At 48.1% G+C, this 22,289-nt stretch overlaps 2 protein-coding genes across 2 annotated transcripts in view; one reads left to right on the top strand and one right to left on the bottom strand.

The window, feature by feature from the left end:
* Window positions 1-1,224: 1,224 nt before the first annotated feature.
* Window positions 1,225-2,949, bottom strand: CDKN1C (cyclin dependent kinase inhibitor 1C). The gene is made up of 3 exons (XM_062000005.1): window positions 2,297-2,949; window positions 2,075-2,201; window positions 1,225-1,955 (listed from the first exon to the last, which is right to left on the bottom strand). Exons 1-2 carry the CDS (start codon window positions 2,748-2,750, stop codon window positions 2,080-2,082), a joined length of 576 nt encoding a protein of 191 aa, XP_061855989.1. The 5' UTR covers window positions 2,751-2,949; the 3' UTR covers window positions 1,225-1,955; window positions 2,075-2,079.
* Window positions 2,950-6,559: 3,610 nt separating this feature from the next.
* The window catches only part of SLC22A18 (solute carrier family 22 member 18), a 76,247-nt gene continuing 60,517 nt past the window's right edge, over window positions 6,560-22,289 (top strand). Inside the window, exon 1 of the mRNA XM_010209466.2 lies at window positions 6,560-6,604. The gene's annotated coding sequence lies outside the window, so the exon portion shown is untranslated. The remainder of the gene's footprint in view (window positions 6,605-22,289) is intronic.

Here is a 22,289-nt window from a genome sequence, read left to right as displayed (position 1 = left end):
TATTCACCCTGAGCCTTATTCTCTCAGCTCCCTCCCCCCTACATGAAAGAGCATCGTTGCAAAGCTCATAGGGCCAGGGAGTGATGCCCTTCCCTCCCTACCCATTAAGTCCAGCGTGGGGGTGTAGCCCTCCACAAAGGTGATAGGGTGGGGAGTGGGGTTCTGACAGAGACAGGTCTGGCCCAGCCAGTCCCCACATCTTTAGGACATCTGTTCCCCTCCCACATCCCTGCTCCCCATATGTACCCTCCAGCACCCCAATCCTTGTACCACCTGCAGCCAGGACCAGATCTGGTCCATCCTTCCTTCCCTCCCTGGGCAGCACAGGGTTTGGGACCATGAGTGCACTGCATGCACTGATCCCATCAAGCTGTGCACGGATCCAACAGCTTTAACTGCAGTTGTGAATGCACAGTGCAGCCACCAAAGTGTTAATGCCAAAATGCTGAGTATTTTGTCTGTTGGGAGAGTTCTTTTTTTGCCTGTTCCTTGTTTTGCTTTTCCCCTCTCTTTCTTGGCGAGCGGGAATTGCTGCTTTTCCCAGCACTGTCCTGCCTTTTCTCTGTAAATCATTGCTGGGCTGGGACAAGATGTACTAGGAAGTGTTGCTCTGCAGTAGCTGCGGCTTCAAGCTCTGGGTAGGGGTTGGAAGACCCACGGCTTGGAGTGGGGGTTTTACACCTCCCCCAAGACAGGGGCATCACCCCAGGGCTGAGCCCAGGCACAGCTCAGCCCACAGGCTGTCCGGCAGGGAAGGGGCAGCATGCACAGCACAGGTGGGTTCTCGGTGGGGGGCAGATAACACTTTGGGAACAAAAAAAACGGAGGGAAACTCTTAAAAAATAAATAAATAACGTGCTGCAAGACCGAATTCAGGGCGTGATTGAAGGGGATGTACTCCCCTCCCTCCATGGGGTTAACTCCAGCAGTACTCGGCCACACTTGTAAGTGAGAAAAAACCCTTCTTTCCCCGCTGAGTTGCAGACGAGTTTTGCACGGAGGGCTGTGGAGGAGGAAAGGGCCAACCCTCCCTTCGGGGGGGCGGGGGGGGGAAAGGGGTCGTGGATGAGGAGTGGGGCAGGGGGGAAAGGCCCCCTCTCCCTCCTCCAAAGGCGCTGAGCTGGGCTTGGCTCCGCCGCCCGAGCCTCCCAGGCTGTCCCGACCTCCCACCCACTCCAACCCGAGGGCGTCAGCACAGCACACACCACATAACCTGGCAGGGGGTTCCTGGGGGGGTTATTATTATTTATTATTATTATTGAACTTGTGGCATTATTTGCAATGGCAGTGGTACAGACGGGCTCAGGAACCATTGAAACAGATTTGTCTTCAAGTCAAGTCTAAAAAATATTTTGATTCGTAGCTACATCTCGTGAAAGCAAAAAAAAAACAAACCTCCCACTATAAAAATAAATTTACATTTGTAAATAACAGAAGCAAATATAGTGCCCTTTGGCTTAACCAAAAGAAAAAACAAAGACTATTGGATGTCAAAGTTATCCACATTTCTGACATAAATAGAAAATATAAGTTAGTATAACTCTTAAAAAAAGTTTTGTACAAATATACACTTGCATTTTTCCTTTTTTGTTTTTTCGGGGTTTTTTTTTTTGTTTGTTTGTTTTTGTACTGAGAGCTCAGCAGAGATTAAACATTTCATATAAATGACTTTTAAAGCTTTACACTTCTGGCCAGTGTACTCACATTAGGCATAATACATTTCTATATAAAACGTAATACATTGCACGGTTGTACGTTAACACTGCTCCACGCGCGGCCGGCGGGCAGGCGCTTCGGCTTCCATTCCGCTCCGGCTCCCTCTCCCGCTCTCGGGCCGGGCGGACGCAGGGGGGGGTCCCGGCTCGCCACGCCGCCCGCTCCGGCCCTCCGCGCCTCCGGGGCACCGGGCCTCCGGGCGCTGTGCGCCTCTCCCATGGGTTCTGTAGTGCAAAAGTCTGGCGAGGAAGGGGGCAACGAAAAAGAGAAGGAAAAAAAAAAATAAGTCATCAGGAAAAAAAAAACAGAGCGAGGCAGAAAGCGTCCCGTTCCCTGCCCGCTCCCGAGCGAGGCTCACCTGGCTCACCGGAGCCGCTTGCGGGGGGTCTGCTCGGCCGGTACGGCGGCGGGCGGTGGCGGGCAGCCGGTGGGTCGCTCCGCCACTGCCTTGGGCTCCGCCGGCCTTTTCCTCCTCGCGAAGAAATCTGCAGGAGGGAACGGAAAGGGAAGCCGGGGGGAGTCCGTCAGCCGCTGCGGCGGGACGGCCGCCGCCCCCCTGCCCCGCGGCAACCCCACGCACCTGTGATGCGGGTCGGAGGGCCCCTCCGGCGGAGCCGAGTGCCGCGGCGGCGGGATGCGGCGCGGTTCTCGCGGCTCAGAGGGCTCCCAGGGCCCTTGGCGGCGGCGGCGGCGGCCGGCGGCGGGGACGGCGCAGCCCGGCGCAACGGGACACGGTGCCGCCCCACCTGCAGCGTCTCCCGGTAGAAAGCGGGGACGGTGCTGCCATCCACCTCCTCCCAGCTCAGGCGGCCGGGCCCCGGCAGCGGCGTGTCGGTCTGGAAGTTGTAGTCCCAGCGTCGTTGGTCAGCCTCTCCCATCTCCTGCAGACGGCTCCGCAGCTCCCGGCCCACCTCCTCGTGGTCCACCGGCCCGAAAAGGCTCCTACAGGCGAGGCTGCGACCGTGCCCGACTAGGGCTCGCCGGGCGGAGAGACGCTCCAGGGCGGCGGCGACGGAGAGATGTACGTTGGACATGGCCACCGGTGAGGACGCGCGGTGGGATGGGGTGCGGTGGGCTGGGAAGGGGGTGCGTGCCCCCCAGCCCCGCCTCCCCTCGCCTTGTCGCCCGTCCCGTCGGCTCTCCGGCCTGCCCTGCCTTCTGCCTCTGAACCTCTACTCCGAGCCGCCTGGCTTTTAAACCCCGCTCCCCGCGAGTGCGAGCAAAACAACCATTAGCATAATAGTATTTCCCCGCCGTGGGCCCGCCGCGATTGGTGGGGCCCTCCCCGCGCCCCCCGGCCCCCGCCGGCAGCCCTCCTGCCCGCGCCCGCCATTGGCTGCGCCGGCAGCGCCGCCGCCGCCCGCCTTGGCCCGGCCCGGCCCCGCCGCACACCAGGGAGGGGTGGACGGGGGGACAGGGGGTGGCCCCGGCGCTGGCCCGGCCCCGGGGGGCGGCCGCGGCGCTCCCCGCCCGCTGCCGGCCCCGCTCCCTTTGTCTGCCGGCGACCGCGGCTCCGCCGACGTTTCCTGCCCGGCGACTTTCGGGCTTGGCTTTTCCCACCCTCCGTGTCGACTTTTCAGCGTGTAGGGGGGCGTGTGTGTGTTCTTATTTTTATCATTGTTATTGTTATTATTTTTCCCGAGGGGTGTCGCCAGGAGGGTTTTTCAGCATCCATAGGGCGCGGAGGAGGTGATGCGTGTGGAGGAAACGGGATCGTGCCGGGCTCGGGGGGGGCGGGGGGAGGTTATTACGCTGCTGCAAAACAAAGCGAGATGCTTGCAGATTTCAAAACAAGCTGAAGGCTATTTTTAAAAATAGGGCTTCTCAGCTGCATGGAAGTAATGAGTTGCAGCCTTACTGAATAGAAATACATGAAAACCACAGCATTTTCCTCTCCTAACTTTAAAACCCACATAATACGTGTTTGTTCACTGCAGATGAACTAATCTCGCTATTGTGTTGCCAGGGATCAGCTGGCTTGTGCTTTACATTTTCTGCAGGTCACTGCCATCATTGCCTTTTGTTGTTTTGGGATGGAGGAGTATGAAAAGAAAGGGAGGGGGAGCATAATTGACACGATGTTAAAATCGAGTCCAGAACATCATCATAATTTTGATGTATGCCTCAGAGGCTCATTACCACAGTGGGCTGTTCATCTGCAAACAAGGGAAAAGATGGACCTTCATTCCTCTCTGCGCATTTGGGGACATCCTGGTTCTCGGTGTACCTACAGCTTGTGCCTTTGTGAAACTCAAGCCCTTGGGCAAAGACAATTTGGATAGTGCTATTCCCTAGAGGGAATACAGTTTACATCCTGGGGTGGTACTGTCTGTGTGGACTACCCAGTTTCCAGCTTTCTGCAAGGCCGGAGAGGTCACAGATCTAGGTCCCTTCCATAGGCAATGGTGACCACAGGCAGGTGTCAGCTTCAGGGTGAGGGGCAATAGTCTTTGCACCCCTGAAAAGCCATTCCTGTGCCCCAGCTGGGCCAAAATAAGTCATCTTCCTCCGTGCTGTTTCCACAGTCAGCCCATATCTGAGATGGAGCAGCCCTCCAGCACTGCTCAGAGCACTTACTCCTACTCTTACCATGCTGGTGAGGAGCCTGGGGACAGCTCCTGCAGGCTCCCAGGTGCTGCACCTTCAGTGGTGCTCCCAAGGACTGGCCACACCAGGAGAGACTAGCAGCATCCATGGACCACAGCCCTGGGGCTGGTTGCAGCTGGTGCAGAGGGGAGGTTGTAGCCTGTCTTAACTGCATGGGAAGGGGCTTTCCATCCTCGGTCTGATGAGTGACGAGATGCTGTGGCAGATTTGATCTCCTGAAATAATTTTCTGGCATCTTGGAAGAAGGTGGGCTGCTCAGCCCAAAAGCTTGAGAAAAACCTTTGCAGTCAAGAGAAGTTGTTGCAGTGAATGTCTTCAGGGTGCAGATGCCCACTTGATTTTTGGGAAGGTGTAGAGTCATGCTTAGCAGAAGACTTTGTGAACCAGTGGTACAAGACACGCCACTCTCATTTCACAAAGAGTGGTAGCACAGGTATTTTAGGATATGTGAAGGCATTTTTTTTTTAAGATACATGCTTAGGTGTGGTGTTCTCAACAGATGTCTTTGATTTCCCATGTGAGCTGTACCACAATCTATACCTACGTAGCAATCGGGGGTCAATATTACCATGCTGTCCTTTCTTTCCAAAAATGGCCTTTGAGGGTGGCTGTACGGAGGCCTCCTGGCCCAGAAGATTCAGGGACCAGGTCATGAAAAAGCTCTCCTGGTTCCTCATCACTAGAAGCATGTCATCTTCAAAAGCAGGAGATGAGCATCAGCTAACAAGGGTTTGGCCAAAGAGAGAAGGGATGAGTCTTGGGCAACAGGTTAGGGAACTTGTTGAACATGGCAGTGTTCATTTAGCTGGGACTTCTCTCAGCAGCCATCAGACACACCTCTTGCAATGGGATGATGTTAGAAATAAATTTGCTATGTGGAGAAAATGCTTCAAGTTCCTCAAGAAATCTGCTGAAAAAAAGGCCCTCTAGTCAAGACGTGAGCCAAATGGCAATGGCTGTGTCCCTGCAGACAGGGGCTCTTTGTAAGGAGTCCTGGTGAACCTGCTGCCATCCTCCCCCAGCACCATGAGAGGCCAGCGGCCGCCTTTCCTGTTTGCTGCCTCCCTGGTTTTATACATTCCTGCGCTGCAAGCCGAGCCAGCAAACTTACTTCCCTGCGACTTGCAGGACGTGGGTGTGCTCTCTGCAAAATCCACAGCATGGTCCTTCCAACCGTTTCCAGCAGTTAGCCAGTATTTACACAGTGTTTGAGGGATGCTCAGAGGGTTTGATCGGGGAAGTATTTGCAGGGTTTGAGGTCGCTTCATCTTCCAGCTCACCTGGGAGGTAAAGCAGCTCAAGTTGGAGGTTACCAAATCTGGGTTTTTAGTTCATCTCCCTCTCTTCCAATGCTCCCCATATCTTTTACTTCCTTTGGTCCCATCACATACCTGTGTTTTAAACTGGTAGGGGTAGTCCTGCAGACTTACCACTCTCACCAGTTCTTGCAGTGTCTGTGCTTCTCTTTAGTGTGGAGATAGAGAACATCCAGCCCATTTGAGGAGGAAATACTGTCTGCACAGAGAGATGTTTTTAATTTAGTGAATCTGTGATTTCTAAGGCTAGAGGAGTATGTTATGATCCTCTAAACCAGCAGTTTGCCTAACACGAGCCACAAAATCTTACCCAAGAACTCCCACCACCATGCCCATGGGCTCCTTCAGAAATTCCTGCTGCAGAACACTGTGCAGAGTAATTACTGCTATGGTTAGAACAATGCCCCATAAGAATGAAACATTTTTGCTCAAAGCATCCAAGCCATATCTGCGTATGTCAGAAAAAAACAATGACTTTAACTAGCATGTATTCCTGCTGGCTGCTCTGTTTCAAAAGGGTGAGAGGAGGGAAAGCAAACTCCTTTGTGACTTGTGCATCACTGCAAAGAGATTGCAATTGCAGGAGGTTTATTTCATTTGACTGTTCCTGTTTGGAAAGAGCCCAGGTTAACTGTCAGACCCAGGGCTGGGTCTGATGGCTTGGCAGATAGGGGAAGAGAGATCTTTGCACTGGAAACCAAGGAAATTTGATAAGGTAACAAAAGAGAGTGCCTCAGCGCTGTTGTTCTGATGGAGCTGGTTGTTGCAGAGCTTCAGTTTAACAGCTTCAGAAGACAGGGTCTGGTGACATGTTTGTGTATGGAGATGAGCGGGTCCCCATGACATGGTGCCACAGATGAGCACTTCTCTGTCTTCGGGAGATTCTCAGGGTGAACATCTGCAGGAATTGTCCTCAGCGTGCTGCCAGACAAGCAGACCTGTTGTGAGGCCCCTGAGGCTTGAAGGTTTGTGCTTTTCTCCCTTCTCATTTCCTTTTGTACACCTTTATTGTATATGCTCAGCAATGTTTAACTCAGACTTCTTCAAATCCTGTGTGATCCACATGCAATTGCTTCACTTCAGAACATGTTATATTCCATAATTGCTTTAGCAGAGACACAGACCAACAAACATTGGTACTTTATCTCCCCTGCAGTTATTCTTTCGACTGTGCATGTGACCACAAGCAATTTGCAGTTTTGCATTTATACCAGTGTCAAGTTTGCTTGTGCTTTGGAATCCTGCTTGAATAAACATATTGCAATTAAAGTGCAAGATAGCACAGACTGTCCAAACTTCTCATCAAGGCTTTTTCATCAGGAAAGTGCCACCTCTAATTATTCAAGCTGCATTCAGCATTTTCCTTTTCTTGACGTGGTTATAAAAAGTCAAATTATTAGATTTGATAGCTAGGCAAAACCACACTAGTTCAGGGGTTAAAACTGAAAAATATTATTTGAACAGAACTGCAACAAAATTCTGGTGGTTTTAATTCCATTTGAACTGGGTTTTGTTGCATTCTCAAAAATGTGCAAAAGCTAAGATCTCCAGAAACAAACAAACAAACAAACAAACAAAAGCTTTATTTTATTTAGTTTCTTGTAATTTTTTTTTGGTTGTTGTTATTCTTTCTGCTCTTGGTTGTTAAAAGAAGAACCAGCCTTGCTGTCCAGCTGCTGCACGTCATTAGGGTAGCACAAAGGTAGCAGCAAATTTAGCCTAATCTATTGACTGACCTGCCAGTGTGCCGGGGGCCAGCGCATTCTCTCTTCACGCTCTTCTTTTGCTCTTTCCATCATGTTGTTTTACTCGATAAAGTCCACTCGCCATCTGGCCCTTCGTGACTGATTGGAAGCCTGACTCATTTGCAGGGTGCTCTCCATGAGCTGAGGTGTGAGGAGCCTTACTGACACCGTGCTGGTAGCTTGGAAAGCAGTCTGGGAATGGACGATAGTAAACAGCATTTTGAACTCGCAGTACTGACCCGTGGAGGGTGGCTCTTATTTTTTGCTGGCTGTATAGTTTTATTTAAGCAGCAGGAGAATATTCAATTTATTTATATTCTCTTCTTTTCTGTTGATATAATTTCTGTGAAATTCATGCTCTACACTGAGAGTAATATTTGTTGCCCCTCTTTGTCTTCAATGAGATGTTTGCATTTGGCTCGTTTTGACATTCCCCTTGCTTTTTGTCTTGATTCCACACTGTTTTCATAGTAGCTTTTCATAGATTAATTCTACTTTTTGTAGGGGTGTTGGTGGTGAAGGATCCGTTACAGAGGGTTTATTTTTGGTTTCATGTTCCTTAACTACACACTCTTCAAGATGCTGATAGTCTTGCCCGAGTCCTGGAGGAGGTTGCTTACGCCCCGAATCGCTGCAAACGGGAGATTCCTGGTCCAAACCCAAGCCCAGGAGCAGCAGTAGGCGCAGCGGGGCTCGGGGAGGGGAGGTGGGGGCCACCGGGGCTGCTGAGCATCCTCATCCTCTGCCAGCCCGGCAGCAAACTGGGGGAGAAGGGCGGCATGGCGCCCGATCGCCCTGTTCGGGGCGGCTCTGAGGAGCTGCCCGCGGGATGTCCCCCATGTGCGGGGCAATGGTGCCCTCTAATGTCGGCTGGGACAGGGACAGATTCCCCCGCCCCTTCCCCCCCCATCCCGCGTAGGCATGAGCAGCCCGTCATCTTCCCGCATCTCAGGACTTTCCTGACTCATTGGGCTTCTCTTCCATCATCCAGCCCACAGACAGGTCTGCGTTTGACCCAGGGCTTTCGGATGCCGTCGGATGGGCTGCAGGAGCTCCTGACTTGGCTGTCCTGGTAACACTCCTCACAGCTCGCTGAGAAAGCTCAGGGTAAAGTTTGCCGGGTAGCCCTGCTCCTGCCTTCAGACAGCCTCTTGCAGCTCAAAGGAGAGCAGGTTACTGGGACCTGCAGTTTGTAAATCTATATAATGCTTCTAGAGTAGTAAACTGTATCATAAGCTGCATTCACCATCCTCTGGAGTTTTCAAGTTGCTCTGAGTCCCTGTGAGTCTTTGACAGATTTATGAATAGAATAATACATTCATTTTTTTTTCTGTGGAAATCAGGATTAAGGTGTAGCTTGGCAATCATAGAGTGGTTTGAGTTGGAAGGGGCCTTAAAGATCATCTAGTTCCAACCCCCTGCCATGAGCAGGGACACCTTCCACTAGAGCAGGTTGCTCCAAGCCTTCATTCAACCTGCCCTTGAACACTTCAGGGATGGGGCAGCCACAACCTCCCTGGGAAACCTGTTCCAGTGTCTTGCCACCCTCACAGTAAAGAAATTTTCCTATTATCTGGTCCAAGTCTTTCAGTTCAAAACTGTTACTCCTTGTCATATCACTAGACACCCTGATGAAGAGTCCCACCTTTCCATTTGAGTACTGGAAGGCTGCTGTAAGGTCTAGCTGGAGCCTTCTCTTCTCCAGGCTGAACAACCTCAAATCTCTCAGCCTGTACTCACAGGGAATGTTCTTCAGCCTTCTGATCATCTTTATGGCCTTCTCTGGACCTGTTCCAACAGGTCCATGTCCTTCCTATGTTGGGGGTCCCAGAGCTGGATGCAGGATTCCAAGCGGGTTCTTGTGAGAGCAGAGTAGAGGGGAGCATCTTCTCATTCAGCCCACTAGCCACTCTTCTTTTGATGAAGCCCAGGACAGAGTTGGCTTTCTGAGCTCTGAGCCCACACTGCCTGCTCATATTCAGTTTTTAATCCGTCTGTACCTCCAAGTCTTTCTTGGCAGGGCTGCTCTCAATCTACACATGATTCAGCCTCTGTCCATTTTTTGGGATTGCCCCTACCCAAGTGCAGGACTTCTCCCTTGGCCTTGCTGAACTTCATGAAGTTCATGAGGGCTAACTTCTCCAGTACATCCCTCTGGATGGCATCCCTTCACTCGAGTATCAACTATACCACTCAGTTTGGTGTCACCTGCAAATGTTCTGAGAGTGCACTTAGTCCTACTATCCAGATGCCTGGCAAAGACATCAAATTATACTGGTCCTGATAGGGACCCCTGAAGGACATTACTCGTCACTGGACATTGAGATGTTGACTGCAACTCTGTGAGTTCAACCATCTGGTCAATTCCTTATCCACCAAGAGATTCACCCATCAAATCCATGTCTCTCTGTCCTGGTTTAGCAAGGAGCATCTTTTGATTGGTAACAGGGGGAGCGGGTTGCAGTGAAGACCCGGTAAAGAGTTTGCGGACCCTCCCCCGGCTCCTGGGTTCACACCCACCTCTGGCCCGGCTGGGCCAATCTGGCGCCTCTGCCAGCACTATTTAGGGACGGGAATTTGAAGTGCAGGTAGGAGGTGTAAGAGTGGTAGAAGATGGAGGCGCTCACGCAGACCCCACAGTCAGAGAAGGAGGAAGGAAGGAGGAGCACCAGACCAGAGATCCTTCTGCAAGCCGTGGCGAGAATGCAGCTGTACCCCTGCAACCCATGCAGGGCCATGGCAGGGCTGAGAGCCACCAGCAGCTCCGTGTGAGTGAGCCCGGACGGGCAAGGGACTGTGTGGGGAGGCGGCCATGGCACAGGCCGTGCTGGAGCCTGCACACCGCAGAGCAGCCCCACACGAGAGGCACAGAGGAGCTGCAGCCTTTGGGATAAATGCACGTCAGAGCAGCCCGTGCAGGGCTGTGTGTGTGTGAGGGACCCCACAGACTTTCAGGGAGGATGGGTGCAGAGCCCACCTGCCCTGAGGAGGGACAAATGGCAGAAGCCATCAGGAACAGACTGACTGAAGTCGTTCACAGGGGGAGGAGGTAAAAACACCGGGATCAAGGCTCTGAGCCCGGGAAGAGGGGAGGGGTGGCAAGAAGGTGTTCTTAAAAAGGCTGGTCAGACTCTTCATTGTTGTACTTCTCTGTGTTGTTTTATGTTGGTTATGTTTTGGGGTTTTATGGTTATGCTTTAGTTGATGTTGCATTAAATTATTTTCTGTTTTCTTCCCCAAGCTGAGTAGCCTGGTCTGTTTTGTCCTGAACCTTAAGTGGCAATTAAGCTCTCCCTGCCCTTTGGCAATTCTCAGCCCCTTCAGTACTTGAGGCTAATCGTGGTCTTTTGTTCCCTGATGGGCATAAACCATGACACTCTCCATCTTAGAGACAAGGATGTTGTGCAAGACAGTATCAAACGCTTTGCACAAGTCCAGGTAGATGACATCAGTAGCTCTTCCCTTATCCATAAATGCTTGTAACCCTGTCTTAGAAGACCACGAAATTTATCAGGCACAATTTGCCCTTAGTGAAGGTGTGTCTGCTGTCACCAATCACATCTCTGTTTTCCATGTATCTTAGCATAGTTTCTGGGAGGATCTGATGTGTCTTCTCTGTGATCTGCCAGGTACAGAGGTGAGGCTGACTGGCCTGTAGTTCTCCAGGCTTCTTTACGTCCTTTTTAAAAATAGGCATTTTGTTCCCTCTTTTCCAGTCACTGGAAACTTCACCAGTCAGACACAATTTTTCAAATGTGATGGACGTGTCATAGCTCAATGGTAGCTCAAACCCTTGAAGTCCAGGAGAAAGAGATGCAGTTGTAGGATGCAGACCTCAAGACACATGCCTGGTTCATGGTTCCAGGGCTGGCTTGGGGAGCCCCAGGAGCTTTGTCTCCTCTACACCTTTCTGTGACTGGTTCTCTCTCTGGGAGAGGGTGGGCAAGTAATACAATGCTGTGGGATGTGGCTGTTCCTTTTCTTGCTCCCCGAGCTGGATTCCCTCTTTTTTACCTCTCCCTTGGGGCTTGCTCCCTCCTTTCACTGTGATGGAGTGTTGAGAGATCGTACAGTGACACAGCATGATGATATAATTTCTCCTCCTTCCTCACCCCTCAGCTTCTTATTTGTATTCTTTAATTAATCTTATTCCCTACAGCATTAAGTTTGATTTTTGGCATAGTTACTTTCTGAAGACACAGCACTAAAATTTTATTTGCTCTTAATCTTGAAAAGCAATCATTTTGTGATCTCTCTGCTAGATTCATAGCATTTGTTTTACTGAAAGCTTTGAATGTGGACCAAACATAACTCAGGCAGTGGTGAACCTGCAAAGGGAGTGGTTCTGTGAGCTGCCTTGGAGGAAGTCACAGAATCACCGAATCTTAAGGATTGGAAGGGACCTCGAAAGATCATCCAGTCCAACCCCCCTGCCAGAGCAGGACCACCTAGAATAAGTCACACAGGAACTTGTCCAGGCGAGTTTGGAATGTCCCCAGAGAAGGAGACTAAAAAACCCATCTGGGCAGCCTGTTCCAGTGCTCTGTGACCCTCACAGTGAAGAAATTCTTCCTTGTATTTCTTTGGAACCTCTTGTGTTCGAGCTTATACCCATTGCCCCTTGTCCTATCATTGGACATCACTGAGAACAGCCTGGCTCCATCCTCCAGACACCCACCCTTTACATATTTGTAAACATTAATGACATCACCCCTCAGCCTCCTCTTCTCCAAGCTAAAGAGCTCCAGCTCCCTCAGCCTTTCATCATAAGGGAGATGCTCCGCTCCCTTAATCATCTTTGTGGCCCTGTACTGAACTCTCTTCAGCAGTTCCCTGTCCTTCTTGAACTGAGGGGCCCAGAACTGGAAACGATATTCTAGATGTGGTCTCACAAGGGCAGCATAGAGGGGGAGGAGAACCTCTCTCGATCTACTCCCCACAGCCTTTCAAATACACGTGAGGATGCCATTGGCCTTCCTGGCCAAGAGGGCACATTGCTGGCTCATGGTCCACCAGGACCCCCAGATCCCTTTCCCCTACACTGCTCTCGTAACAGTTAATTCCCCAACCTATACCAGTACATGGGATTCTTCTTTCCCAGATACAAGACTCTGCATTTGCCCATGTTGAATTTCATTAGATTTCTCTCTACCCAACTGTCCAGCCTGTCCAGGTCTCATTGAATGGCAGCACGGCCTTCTGATGTGTCAGCCACTGCCCCCAATTTAGTATTGTCACCAAACTTGCTGACAGTGCCCTCATCAAGATCATTAATGAGTATATTGAATAGCACTGGTCCCAACACTGACCCCTGAGGGATGCCACTAGAGGGAGGCCTCCAACTAGATCCTGCTCCATTGATCACAACTCTCTGCCTTCTTCCTTTCTCCCAGTTCACAATCCACCTCAGTACCTGATCATCCAGCCCTCACTTTCTCAGTTTTGCTGCCAGGATGCTGTGGGAGACAGTGTCAAATGCTTTACTGAAATCCAGATAAACCACATCCACTGCACTACCACCATCTATCTGCCTCGTTACATCTTCATAAAAGGCTATCAGGTTGGTCAAACATGACTTCCCCTTGGTAAAGCCACATTGACTGCTCCCAATGACCCTCTTCTTTTAAATGCCTGGAGACAGCACCCAGGGTAAGTTGTTCCATCACCTTTCCAGGGATGGAGGTGAGGCTGACCAGTCTGTAGTTACCCAGCTCCTCCTTCTTATCCTTTTTGAAGACAGGAATGGCATTTGCTCTCCTCCAGTCCTCAGGCACCTCTCCTGTTCACCACAGCATTTGACATGTCCATTACATTTGTTTTACAGCAGTTTAACCCTGCCAGTAATATGGTATGTATTCCCAGGGAACAGGGAGTTCATTGTACCTGGATCCAGCAGCACACTATAAACACATTTATGTCACACACAACAATTAGCGCTGTGACTTATTGATGGGAGCTGGGCCTATGTTATACACGGGGCAGTATTTAAGCATTTCTGTGTACCATCTGCAAGAGTGGTCAGCACAAATCTCACTAGCATTTAGCATCCCACAGATTGAAAGAGAAACCATGTGCCATAATCCCTAACAGCACAGAAGAGGTGGAAGACTGTGATAAGACCATTGTAAAGGCTTTCTAATGGTTTGCATTGTAAAGGCTTTCTAATGGTCCTCTTGTGAGCAGCAGACAACATTGGTTGGGCCTGGCAAACTCTCATCTTCTAGCACATTTGGAAGCACTAAATCCCACTCTGTGCTCTTCCCAGGGTATAAACACACTTGGCAACTTCTTGCAGAAAGTCCTGGGTCTCTCTCCTCTGGTAGCAAATCCATGGTGAGTGCTAATGACAAAGAGTCAGGGGGTATGTGCCTGTGATCATACTGGGAACAAGCTTTAAACATTATTTTAAAATGTCTTTTAAGAAATAAATAGCTCTTAAAGAGTTTCCTCTTAGGAGAACTTCTGTGTATCACTCATGTGGTATACAACCCTGACTCCAGGGTTGGATCCCAACAGTGTGCAAAGTTTGCTTTGATTCTGTACCGGGATATATAAATTTTGTTTATAGCTTCTGGTGGTGTTTTAAAATAATTCTGAAGAATAATTGTAAGCAATGAGCTTTCAAGAGAGTGCTTTAAAGACACAATTGATCAGGTTTGGAGTTTTTCTTTGTGTAGCAGATGTACCTGCAATGTTAGGAATGCTTCCTCATCCTTTGTGCTGAAGAAATGCCATACCTGTAGAGAAAGAATGGAAAAGAAGAGGAGAAAGTGGTACCATGCAGGTGCTGGCCTCTTAACAGCAAAGTCTTAGATGTATTTGAAGTGGGACTTATTTGTACAATAGAGTAGATTGACTGTAAGAATATATCTTCTAAACTTTTCCACCTCTTACCTATCTGTCCATATTAGAGTTGTATTTGGTATTCAACATCGGTTTAACTGAATTACCTTGAAAAATTTCCCCAAACTGCAGTGAAGATTCCTGATATCCCACTTGACAGCCATTAATGGGTCCCGCTTCAACCTCAATGCTAAGGAGTCCGGGAGGAAACTCCATCTCCAGGAAAGGAGGTTTTATTTCTCTTTGACTCAGGTGAATTCAAGCAAAGGGTGGATGGAAAGGCAAAGACAAATCAGTGAAGGGTCTCCAAAGCCTTATGGTGGTTTGAACAAAAACCCATCAGTCTTGCAACTGTCGTCCCTCTTGTATTCCTGACTAAAGTTTGTAATTGTTTTCCCAATTAGACCTGGCTACAGGCTTTATTGCTGATGCAGGGGCTGCAGGCCTGGCTGGCAGAGCAGATACCTCCAAGGACGAGTGTCTTCTAGAGCTTTAGAAACTTTGTCTTTCCCAGGTGAGCTGGATGACGGTCACAAGTGTGTGCTCGACTACAACTTGCAACAGTGCAAAGTGGCTTTACAAATACCATTCAAGCCTTCATCTGAAATTAGGTGTTTGCTTAGAGGGAATAAAATAAGGACCTTGGGTCAGACCTTGGAAGCCCAGATATGTCAAGGGGTGTCTAGCTATGCTTGTGGCTTTTAATGGCTTCTGAGCTGCTGATAAATTGAGCCCTATGTGACTACGGATACCTTTGTCTGACCTCTTCCATCCATAAACAGCAAGTATCTGTAAGGTAGTGTTGTCACTCCCCCAAGCAGTGGATGCAGCCAAGTGGGCATGGGGCCAGCCAGGCTCCACACAGGTCCTGAGTCCATGTGGAGAAACCAGCCAGCCAAATGGAGCAAGGCTGGGGGAGGACAAGTCTCTCCTGGCTCTGAGCAGGTAAGGATTTGTCTGAGGATGTAACACAGACCCTCCTCTGTGTGGGGAAACCGTGATTGGGATTTTACAGATCCATATTCTGCCTTTATCTGATTGCTTTATGCAGAAATGTACATTAGCAGAAACACTGAATATACATCCGTGTTTTGTTTGTGCTGTGTGTAGCTTTGTCGAGGGGGTTAACCAACAGAGAGATTCTTGTTACATCGTGCTGCTGGTGGTCTCCTGAATGCTTGAGAGTTATAAATCGGGCAATTGTTTGATTCTGACACAGGAAAATGTTTTGGTAAATGCAGGAAGCTTGAGACTAGCTGAAAATGTCTGGGGCTCCCATTGTGTGCAGAATGTAATGTGTGCAGAGGAAATCTGCAGCATTCCTATGGCAAACCACAACAAGAAGCTCCATACAGCCCCAATCAGTTACAATTCGCATATAAATTATAATAGCTTAAATGTTATTTAAATGATGAACAGCTTTTGCATTCCAGACATTACTGCAATTCCAGAAAGTGGCTGTGTGATACCAGCTGAGTGAAATATTGCATGTTGCAGGAGAAGTATGAGGTTTTATATATGTGTGTGTGTCCATTTTTGTCACATCCAGCATATTCTTTGGCTATAAACCTTAGACTTCCAACACACTCTGTGTATCTTGGAGCCCAGGGCTTCATCCATTATCCAGCAGAGAGTTGTCTGAAGGTTGGACATACCAACATGCCAGTAAGCTGAAGATGCAACCACAGAGGCAGCAGAAGTATCCATTGTTTCTGGGCTGTCACCATCACTTTTTAGCTTGTACAATTTTGCCTGGACTCTGCTCCGCAGCCAATGGTATCTCCTCGCTTGCTTCTGCTGTAGTCTCCCTGGAGTATCTGTCCATTTAAGGTTTATTTATCATACCCAAGAAAATTCTTTTCCTATTCATAACCCATTCTTTCCCAGTTTTCAAATGGATGGCACCTTTAATCACAGTTTCCTGCATAGATGCCCATGTCATGCTTGCTTAAAACAAGTGTGGCTTGAGAATTAGGAAGAAAAACAAGTCTCAGGGCAGTCATTCCTTGCCCAGAAGAGACCTTACCCAGCAGACCTGGGCTTTCACTAAGAGAAGAGTCCTTTTTTTCTGGCCACTAGCAGACCACTAGAGGCTGGTGGCATTTGCTGTCATTTGATATCTTGGTTTGAAGGAGAAGGTCAGTGGTGCTCTCTGGGCAACCCAGTAGCCCATCTCCTCCAGCTCATTGAAACTTGAGGGGTCTCAATTTGCACAGCAGAGATTTTGGGGCAAAGGTGAGCCATGGCCATGGCAGCATCCAGGAGATGATTCTGGAGATGAGTCCTCTGGCTGAACTAAAATCATCCTAAGCAAGATGCCACTCGGTGTGAGCAGGCATGAGAGGCCTCTGCCCCAGCAAGATCCTGCTGGAGCCGGTGAGACTGGATGGCTACAGAGAGCTGAGCTTTTTCTTCCTATTTGGTAATGTTATTCTTGGTGTAACTCTCCTGAATTCAGGCCACAGGATTTTTCACAATCCCTCTTATAATTGACACAGTCTCTGCCCCATCTGCACATTATGTTGTCAAATTCTAACGTTCAGAAATGTTCTCTTTCGATTTAATTTTTCCAGAATATTAGAGAGGATAAACTGGGTTAAACAACAGGACTGGTGTCCAAAGAATCATTGTGTCTGACTCCAGCCTCTTTCACAGATTTCCTTTGTGATTTTAGGGAAGTCATTAAACTCCTCTGTCTGTTAGGGTTTCATCTAAAAGACAAGGAGAATCTAATTCTTTTTTCCGTCGTCTGAGTCTCAGCTTCTTTTTGTATTTGCAGGGCACCAAACAAAGCCTTGATATTAGCTGAAGCTTTGGGGCTTTACTATTAAAAAAGTTAATAATAACCAGCCATATTTCAGATAAAATGTGATTTGCAGTTTGTAAGTAACAGAAACTTTACCAAAGGGGTGAACAACAGCCTTTTCCATTTCACAAACTAATGTGCCAGGCAGAATAAGCACACCAGCATTTTTATAAAAACAAATTATAAATAATTGCTTTTTGCAATTTAATACACACATAAAAAGAGCCAAAAGGGTTCAGCAGCCACTGGGAATTTGATTTCATTGCTGATTTGGACTGTCTGGGTAGTTTTTATGAAAATCCCTGAAGACTGTGCTATTTTGTAAACTAAACATGACTTTCTTTTGCTGGCCATGTGGAGCCTTTTTCCATTCATTAATGAGCTGCTTTTTTTCATGAACACAATTAGACAAAGGAATAAATCAGTCAACAAACGTGGGACATAACTTTGGCAATACCGGCCATCTATGCTTTTATTTGTTTCACTGCATAAATCTTTCACCAGACTACAAATAAGATTGGTTCCCTCAGTGATGGGGTCAGGGGAAGAGAGGGACTGGGCTGGACCCTGTAGATTTGACAGCTCCTGCTGACCATGGTGAGTGCTGAACAGTTTCCCTCGTTATGGCAATTCAGCATTCCTAAAATTGGGCAATCTCTTCAAGGTGTTTCTTCTATTTCTGAGCCACATTACAGGGCCTGAAAATCACCAGGACAATAGCTTCCCAAGGACTCTGTCTCCATAAAGGGGTTTTATGTCTCTCTTTGTCCAAATATCTGCGTGCCTCACTGGCTTGGGTGCAGTGGCCTTGCAATGCTCTTTCAAGGAGGGGAAGAGTAATCTTCACTGTGTCTTGAGCAGGGAGAGGAGGTATGCTCATAACTATTTATCTTGTGCCTCACATCCTTCCTGGCAACCTCAGCACACAACTCTGAAACACAATGTCTCTTTGCAAGGAGACATGAGAGCTTTGCTGGGCCCAAGAGGCAGCAGTTCCCTCCCTGGCTTTCCCAGGCAGCACTCATGCTTGCCAGAGGTATGAGTTCATACCCAGATGAGCAAAGGTTTGTGACTGATTTGCTCTGGGGCAGGGTTTAGTTCATCTCACCTTCTTTTTACATAGTTGGAGAGACCTGCCAGCTCATGTTTGTAGGGTATCTGAGGTCTGAGAGATGCCTTTCATTGCTGGGCAGGACATCTGCCCTTCCATCTCTCTTCAAGACTCTTTAAAGCTGTAAAGCTTGTTTCGGTCTTCTGCAGACAGGTGAATCCCACCCAGGGTACCTCATGTTGCTACAGATCAAGCTCCCTCTGTGAAAAAATACAAATTGAGAGGAGGATTTGGGATTTATTTCCCTACAATTTAACCTTTATCAACCAACATTTTCAATTGCTGGTATTGCTGTAGGTGTATTTCGCTTCCCCATGTGTACACTGGCCTTGCTTCCCATTTTGCAGTGATTTAAGAAAAGATTTCTGCCCAAGTAACATAAACAGTAGGTCATTATAAATTTTTGTTTTTTAAAAGATGTTCTAAGGTTTCACAATCTGTTTTTCCAGAGATCACCAGATAAATAGGCCTCAGGAAAGATATACCAGGGCAGGCAACTATAAATACTAGAAAGTGTTGAGAATAAGTTTCAAGGCTTAAAGCATAGCTACTGGCATAATCAGCAGTTCCATCACCAGGCATACATCTCCTTGCTTGCATCTGCTGTGGTCTCCCTGGAATATCTGTCCATTTAAAGTTTGTTTGTCCTACCCAAGAAAATTCATTTCCTATTCATAACCCATTCCTTCCCAGTTTTAACATGATTTTTTTTTGGTGGATGTCTAGTCAATGACCGCATGCAACCTGTGGTGTAGCCTGTAACTGCACCAGAAGGAGCCTTTAGCTAAAGTGCAATGCCAGCCTGTGCCATCGGTCATTAACAGTGCAATAGTGCTACAGGTGGAAATGAAATGGCCACTAGCTGGATGGCTACAAATGTGATGTTCAGCAAGGCATAGCTGGGAACAGAGTTGATCTCCGTCACCGTTGGCTCCTGCAGACATTTTCAGATAGGCTTCTCAGGGAAAGAAAAGGATCTGCCTTGTGCCACTCACACTGGCTGTTTTCTGTTGGTGCTTGTTCTGTCACATTTAGCCCCTAGATTGACTGATTCCTGGGGTGAGATTTTAAAAGTCAGGTACTGAAAGTCAGGGAAGTTCCTGCACTTGAGGGAGGGCACTGAGTCAATATGGGGCTGCCACCTTGGCCAGGTTTTGTGAATACAGCTCATCCCTGTGTTCTTGGGGCCAGGGCAACATGGACATGTCTTGGATCATGGCTTGTAAAGGTGGCTTAAAATTGCCACTCTCTTCCCTTTGCCTCGTCTGTGCCAAATTGCAAGTCTAGGGGCAGAAATGCCCAAAGAGACTCTTGAAAGAAGATGAGCACTGAGATGAGCCCAGGACACTTCCTTACCTGCATCTTGGTCTGGGATGCTAAGGATCAGGCTTTGGGCACTCAGCCACCATGAGGCACCCAGTGACGTACAGGAACTGAGCCTGGTGGTTGTAGTTCATTCTCTATGCTTACCTCCACACCAAGCTCTGAGTTTAGGTCCCTCCTTCTCAAAACCATGTCTTTTGACCCTGAGGCTGAAGATTAAACTCAAGGGGTTTTTGCTCCATTTTCCTTGTCAATGCCAGAAATTGAATCCGAGAGTGAGCACGTGGCTGCTTAGCTGTGTGCTGCACGCTCTGAGCAGGACAAGGCTTGCATCTGGTGGAGAGTGGCTGCATCTGCATCTTCCTCGGTCACCTTGCTGTGAGATCTATTTTCAGTTGCTGCTGAGACAAACTCAACAGTCAAAATATTGATGCTTTTCAAGTCCAAGTTAGCGGGATTTCCTGTAAGCAGTGTTTTACATTACATTTGCATGAGATGCTTTTTGGGTGTCTCAAAACCTCCATAAACAGAATTCTGTTATTAATTTTACTCTTCTATTCAATGCTGGTAATTTGTACATTGTGCTTGTCCAGCATAAACCAGGGAGTGATGATGTTGGTGCTGTGCTGCATGACATTCAAAGCACAGGCAAACCCATTGTTTCGTGCTGAGATGAACCAAATGTTGAGCACTGATCCTTTGCTAAATTGGGATACATGCTGGGTAATCTTCCTTCTTCAGTAACAAATAGGACTTCTAGGGCGTTGTGAGCTGGGTCTGTTTGAATTCTGGTATCCCTGTAGGAAATTCATTCTTCAAAAGTGCTTTTTTTTTACTCAGGCTCTGGCTGAGTTTGTGAAAGGTTGTTTCTGTGCTGCTTTCAGCAATACAGTACCCACCCCTGGTGAAGTATTAAACCTTTGGTCTTCCATCTGCTTTGCCAGGAGGTAGAGCCTGGCAGCCCTCATCAAATCCTTGGGCTCTGTGGTGACATGTATTGAATAAATAGGTGTGCCCAGAAATCTTACAGTTCCCTCCTCACCCTGGGCTGGGTTGGAAACCTGGGAGCCCTGACAATCACTCCGGATCCAAGCCAGCAAACATCTCTGTTTGTCCCTGTATGTGTCTGTGCCAGCCCTCAGAGTGAGCCAAGCCTCTGTTTCTGCACGGGCTCTTTACTAAATGAGAGGAACTGGCTGACATGTTCAATGATGGAATCTGAGGCTGGACATGAAAAGTGAGACTTTTCTGACATGAAAAGTGAGAGTTGAATCAACTAACCCTCAAGGTTTTCCACGAGTTGAAAATGTTGAGATTTTGCCCCAAACCTGGGGCAGAATATCCACCTGCATCAATGCCAGCTCTGGACTGACTGCACATTTGGCAACCCTATTGTGAGTACCATGGTTGAGGATGATGCTGTGTGAGCCAGTAGTGTGAGCTCATCAAGGATAAGGTAAACCAGGTAATGGACCACTTGAGGAGAAGCATCAAGACATCCAGGGAAGTTGTTACTCCCCTTTGCTTGGTGCTGGGTAGGCTGACGCAATGTTGGGCCTCCCAGATCAAGCGTTGTGGACAAAATGGATTGGACCCGGGGGGGGAGCTACCAAGAAGGTCAGGGCTCTAGAGTACATTATCTTTGAAAGAGATGGAGAGAACTGGGCTTGTTCAGTCTGGTAAAGAGGAAACTGGGGTGATCTAACAGTAACCTGCAACTTGAAGGGCAGCTCCAGAGATGAAGCAGACAGACTCCTCTTGGTAGTGGCAGCTGATACCACAAGGAGTAACAGCCACAAACCACAGCTTGAGAATTTCAGATTGAACATTAGGAAAAAAGATCTTTCCCAGATACTCGGTGAAGGAGCAAATCTTTGTTCTTGTAGATTTTCAAAGCTTGTTTAGAAAAGGCCACTGCTGAGCTGATGTGTTCCATCAGGAAGCTGGATGAGATCTGAGGTCCCTTCCTTCAAAAAGTCCCATGGTTCTACAAAATCATAGCACAGTGATCTCAGCTTTCTTTTTAAAATAAAGATAATGCTTAACCAGACTTCCAGGCTTCATCAAGTAAGAAAATAAACAAATAAACCCCTAAGCAAACAAGCAAGCAGACAAAAAAATAAATCCCTAAGTAAACAAGCAAGCAAGCAAACAAAATCCCCAAATGACAAATGTGCCTTGTTCATTTAATTCCCCAGTTTGCATGGATTTAATTCCTCATGATTTGCATGGATTTAATACTTCTTTTTTTCTTTAGAAATGGTTGTGGCATTGGCTGGTAATTTGTAGTCTGAGTCAAATGTGAACCTATGCTAGTTCACTCTATTGATTTGCAGCACCTGATGGAGAGAAAATGGTTCATCTAGAGGTGTTGATTAGAACAGTTCTAACTGCATGGAAGATGTATTCTTCTTCCAGGATCTGTATAAATCTACTGCAAGAGGCATGAGGACTTGGAAATAGCTGTTGTGCTGTAAGCTTCATTTGCAGCCTCCAAAAGTAAAAACAAAGTGCGTTTCACAAAAAATTAGAACAATCATCTCTTCTGAGCCACCAGAGGCAATAAAAGGGTAAGAAATGAAACAGTTAAAGAGTTGAAGAGTTTGTCACATGCTCTTGTTTGGGGCAATGTCCACTTTCACTCCCCTGGGACTCTCAAGCTAGTCTTTGTTGTTCTGGTACTTGAAGCAATAAACCTACCTGGGACAAGGCTGAAGAAGAGAACTGTGGCTTGATTCTGATTTCTGGTTACCTTTGATCCTGCCTGGCAAGGAAGCAAAGGGGAGGGAAAAAAACAAACAAACCCACAAGGAAAGAGAAAC

The sequence above is a fragment of the Colius striatus genome, chromosome 7 (assembly GCF_028858725.1).
Source record: "Colius striatus isolate bColStr4 chromosome 7, bColStr4.1.hap1, whole genome shotgun sequence".
Lineage (NCBI taxonomy): Eukaryota > Metazoa > Chordata > Aves > Coliiformes > Coliidae > Colius > Colius striatus.
This window is presented reverse-complemented; position numbering and strand designations above follow the sequence as displayed.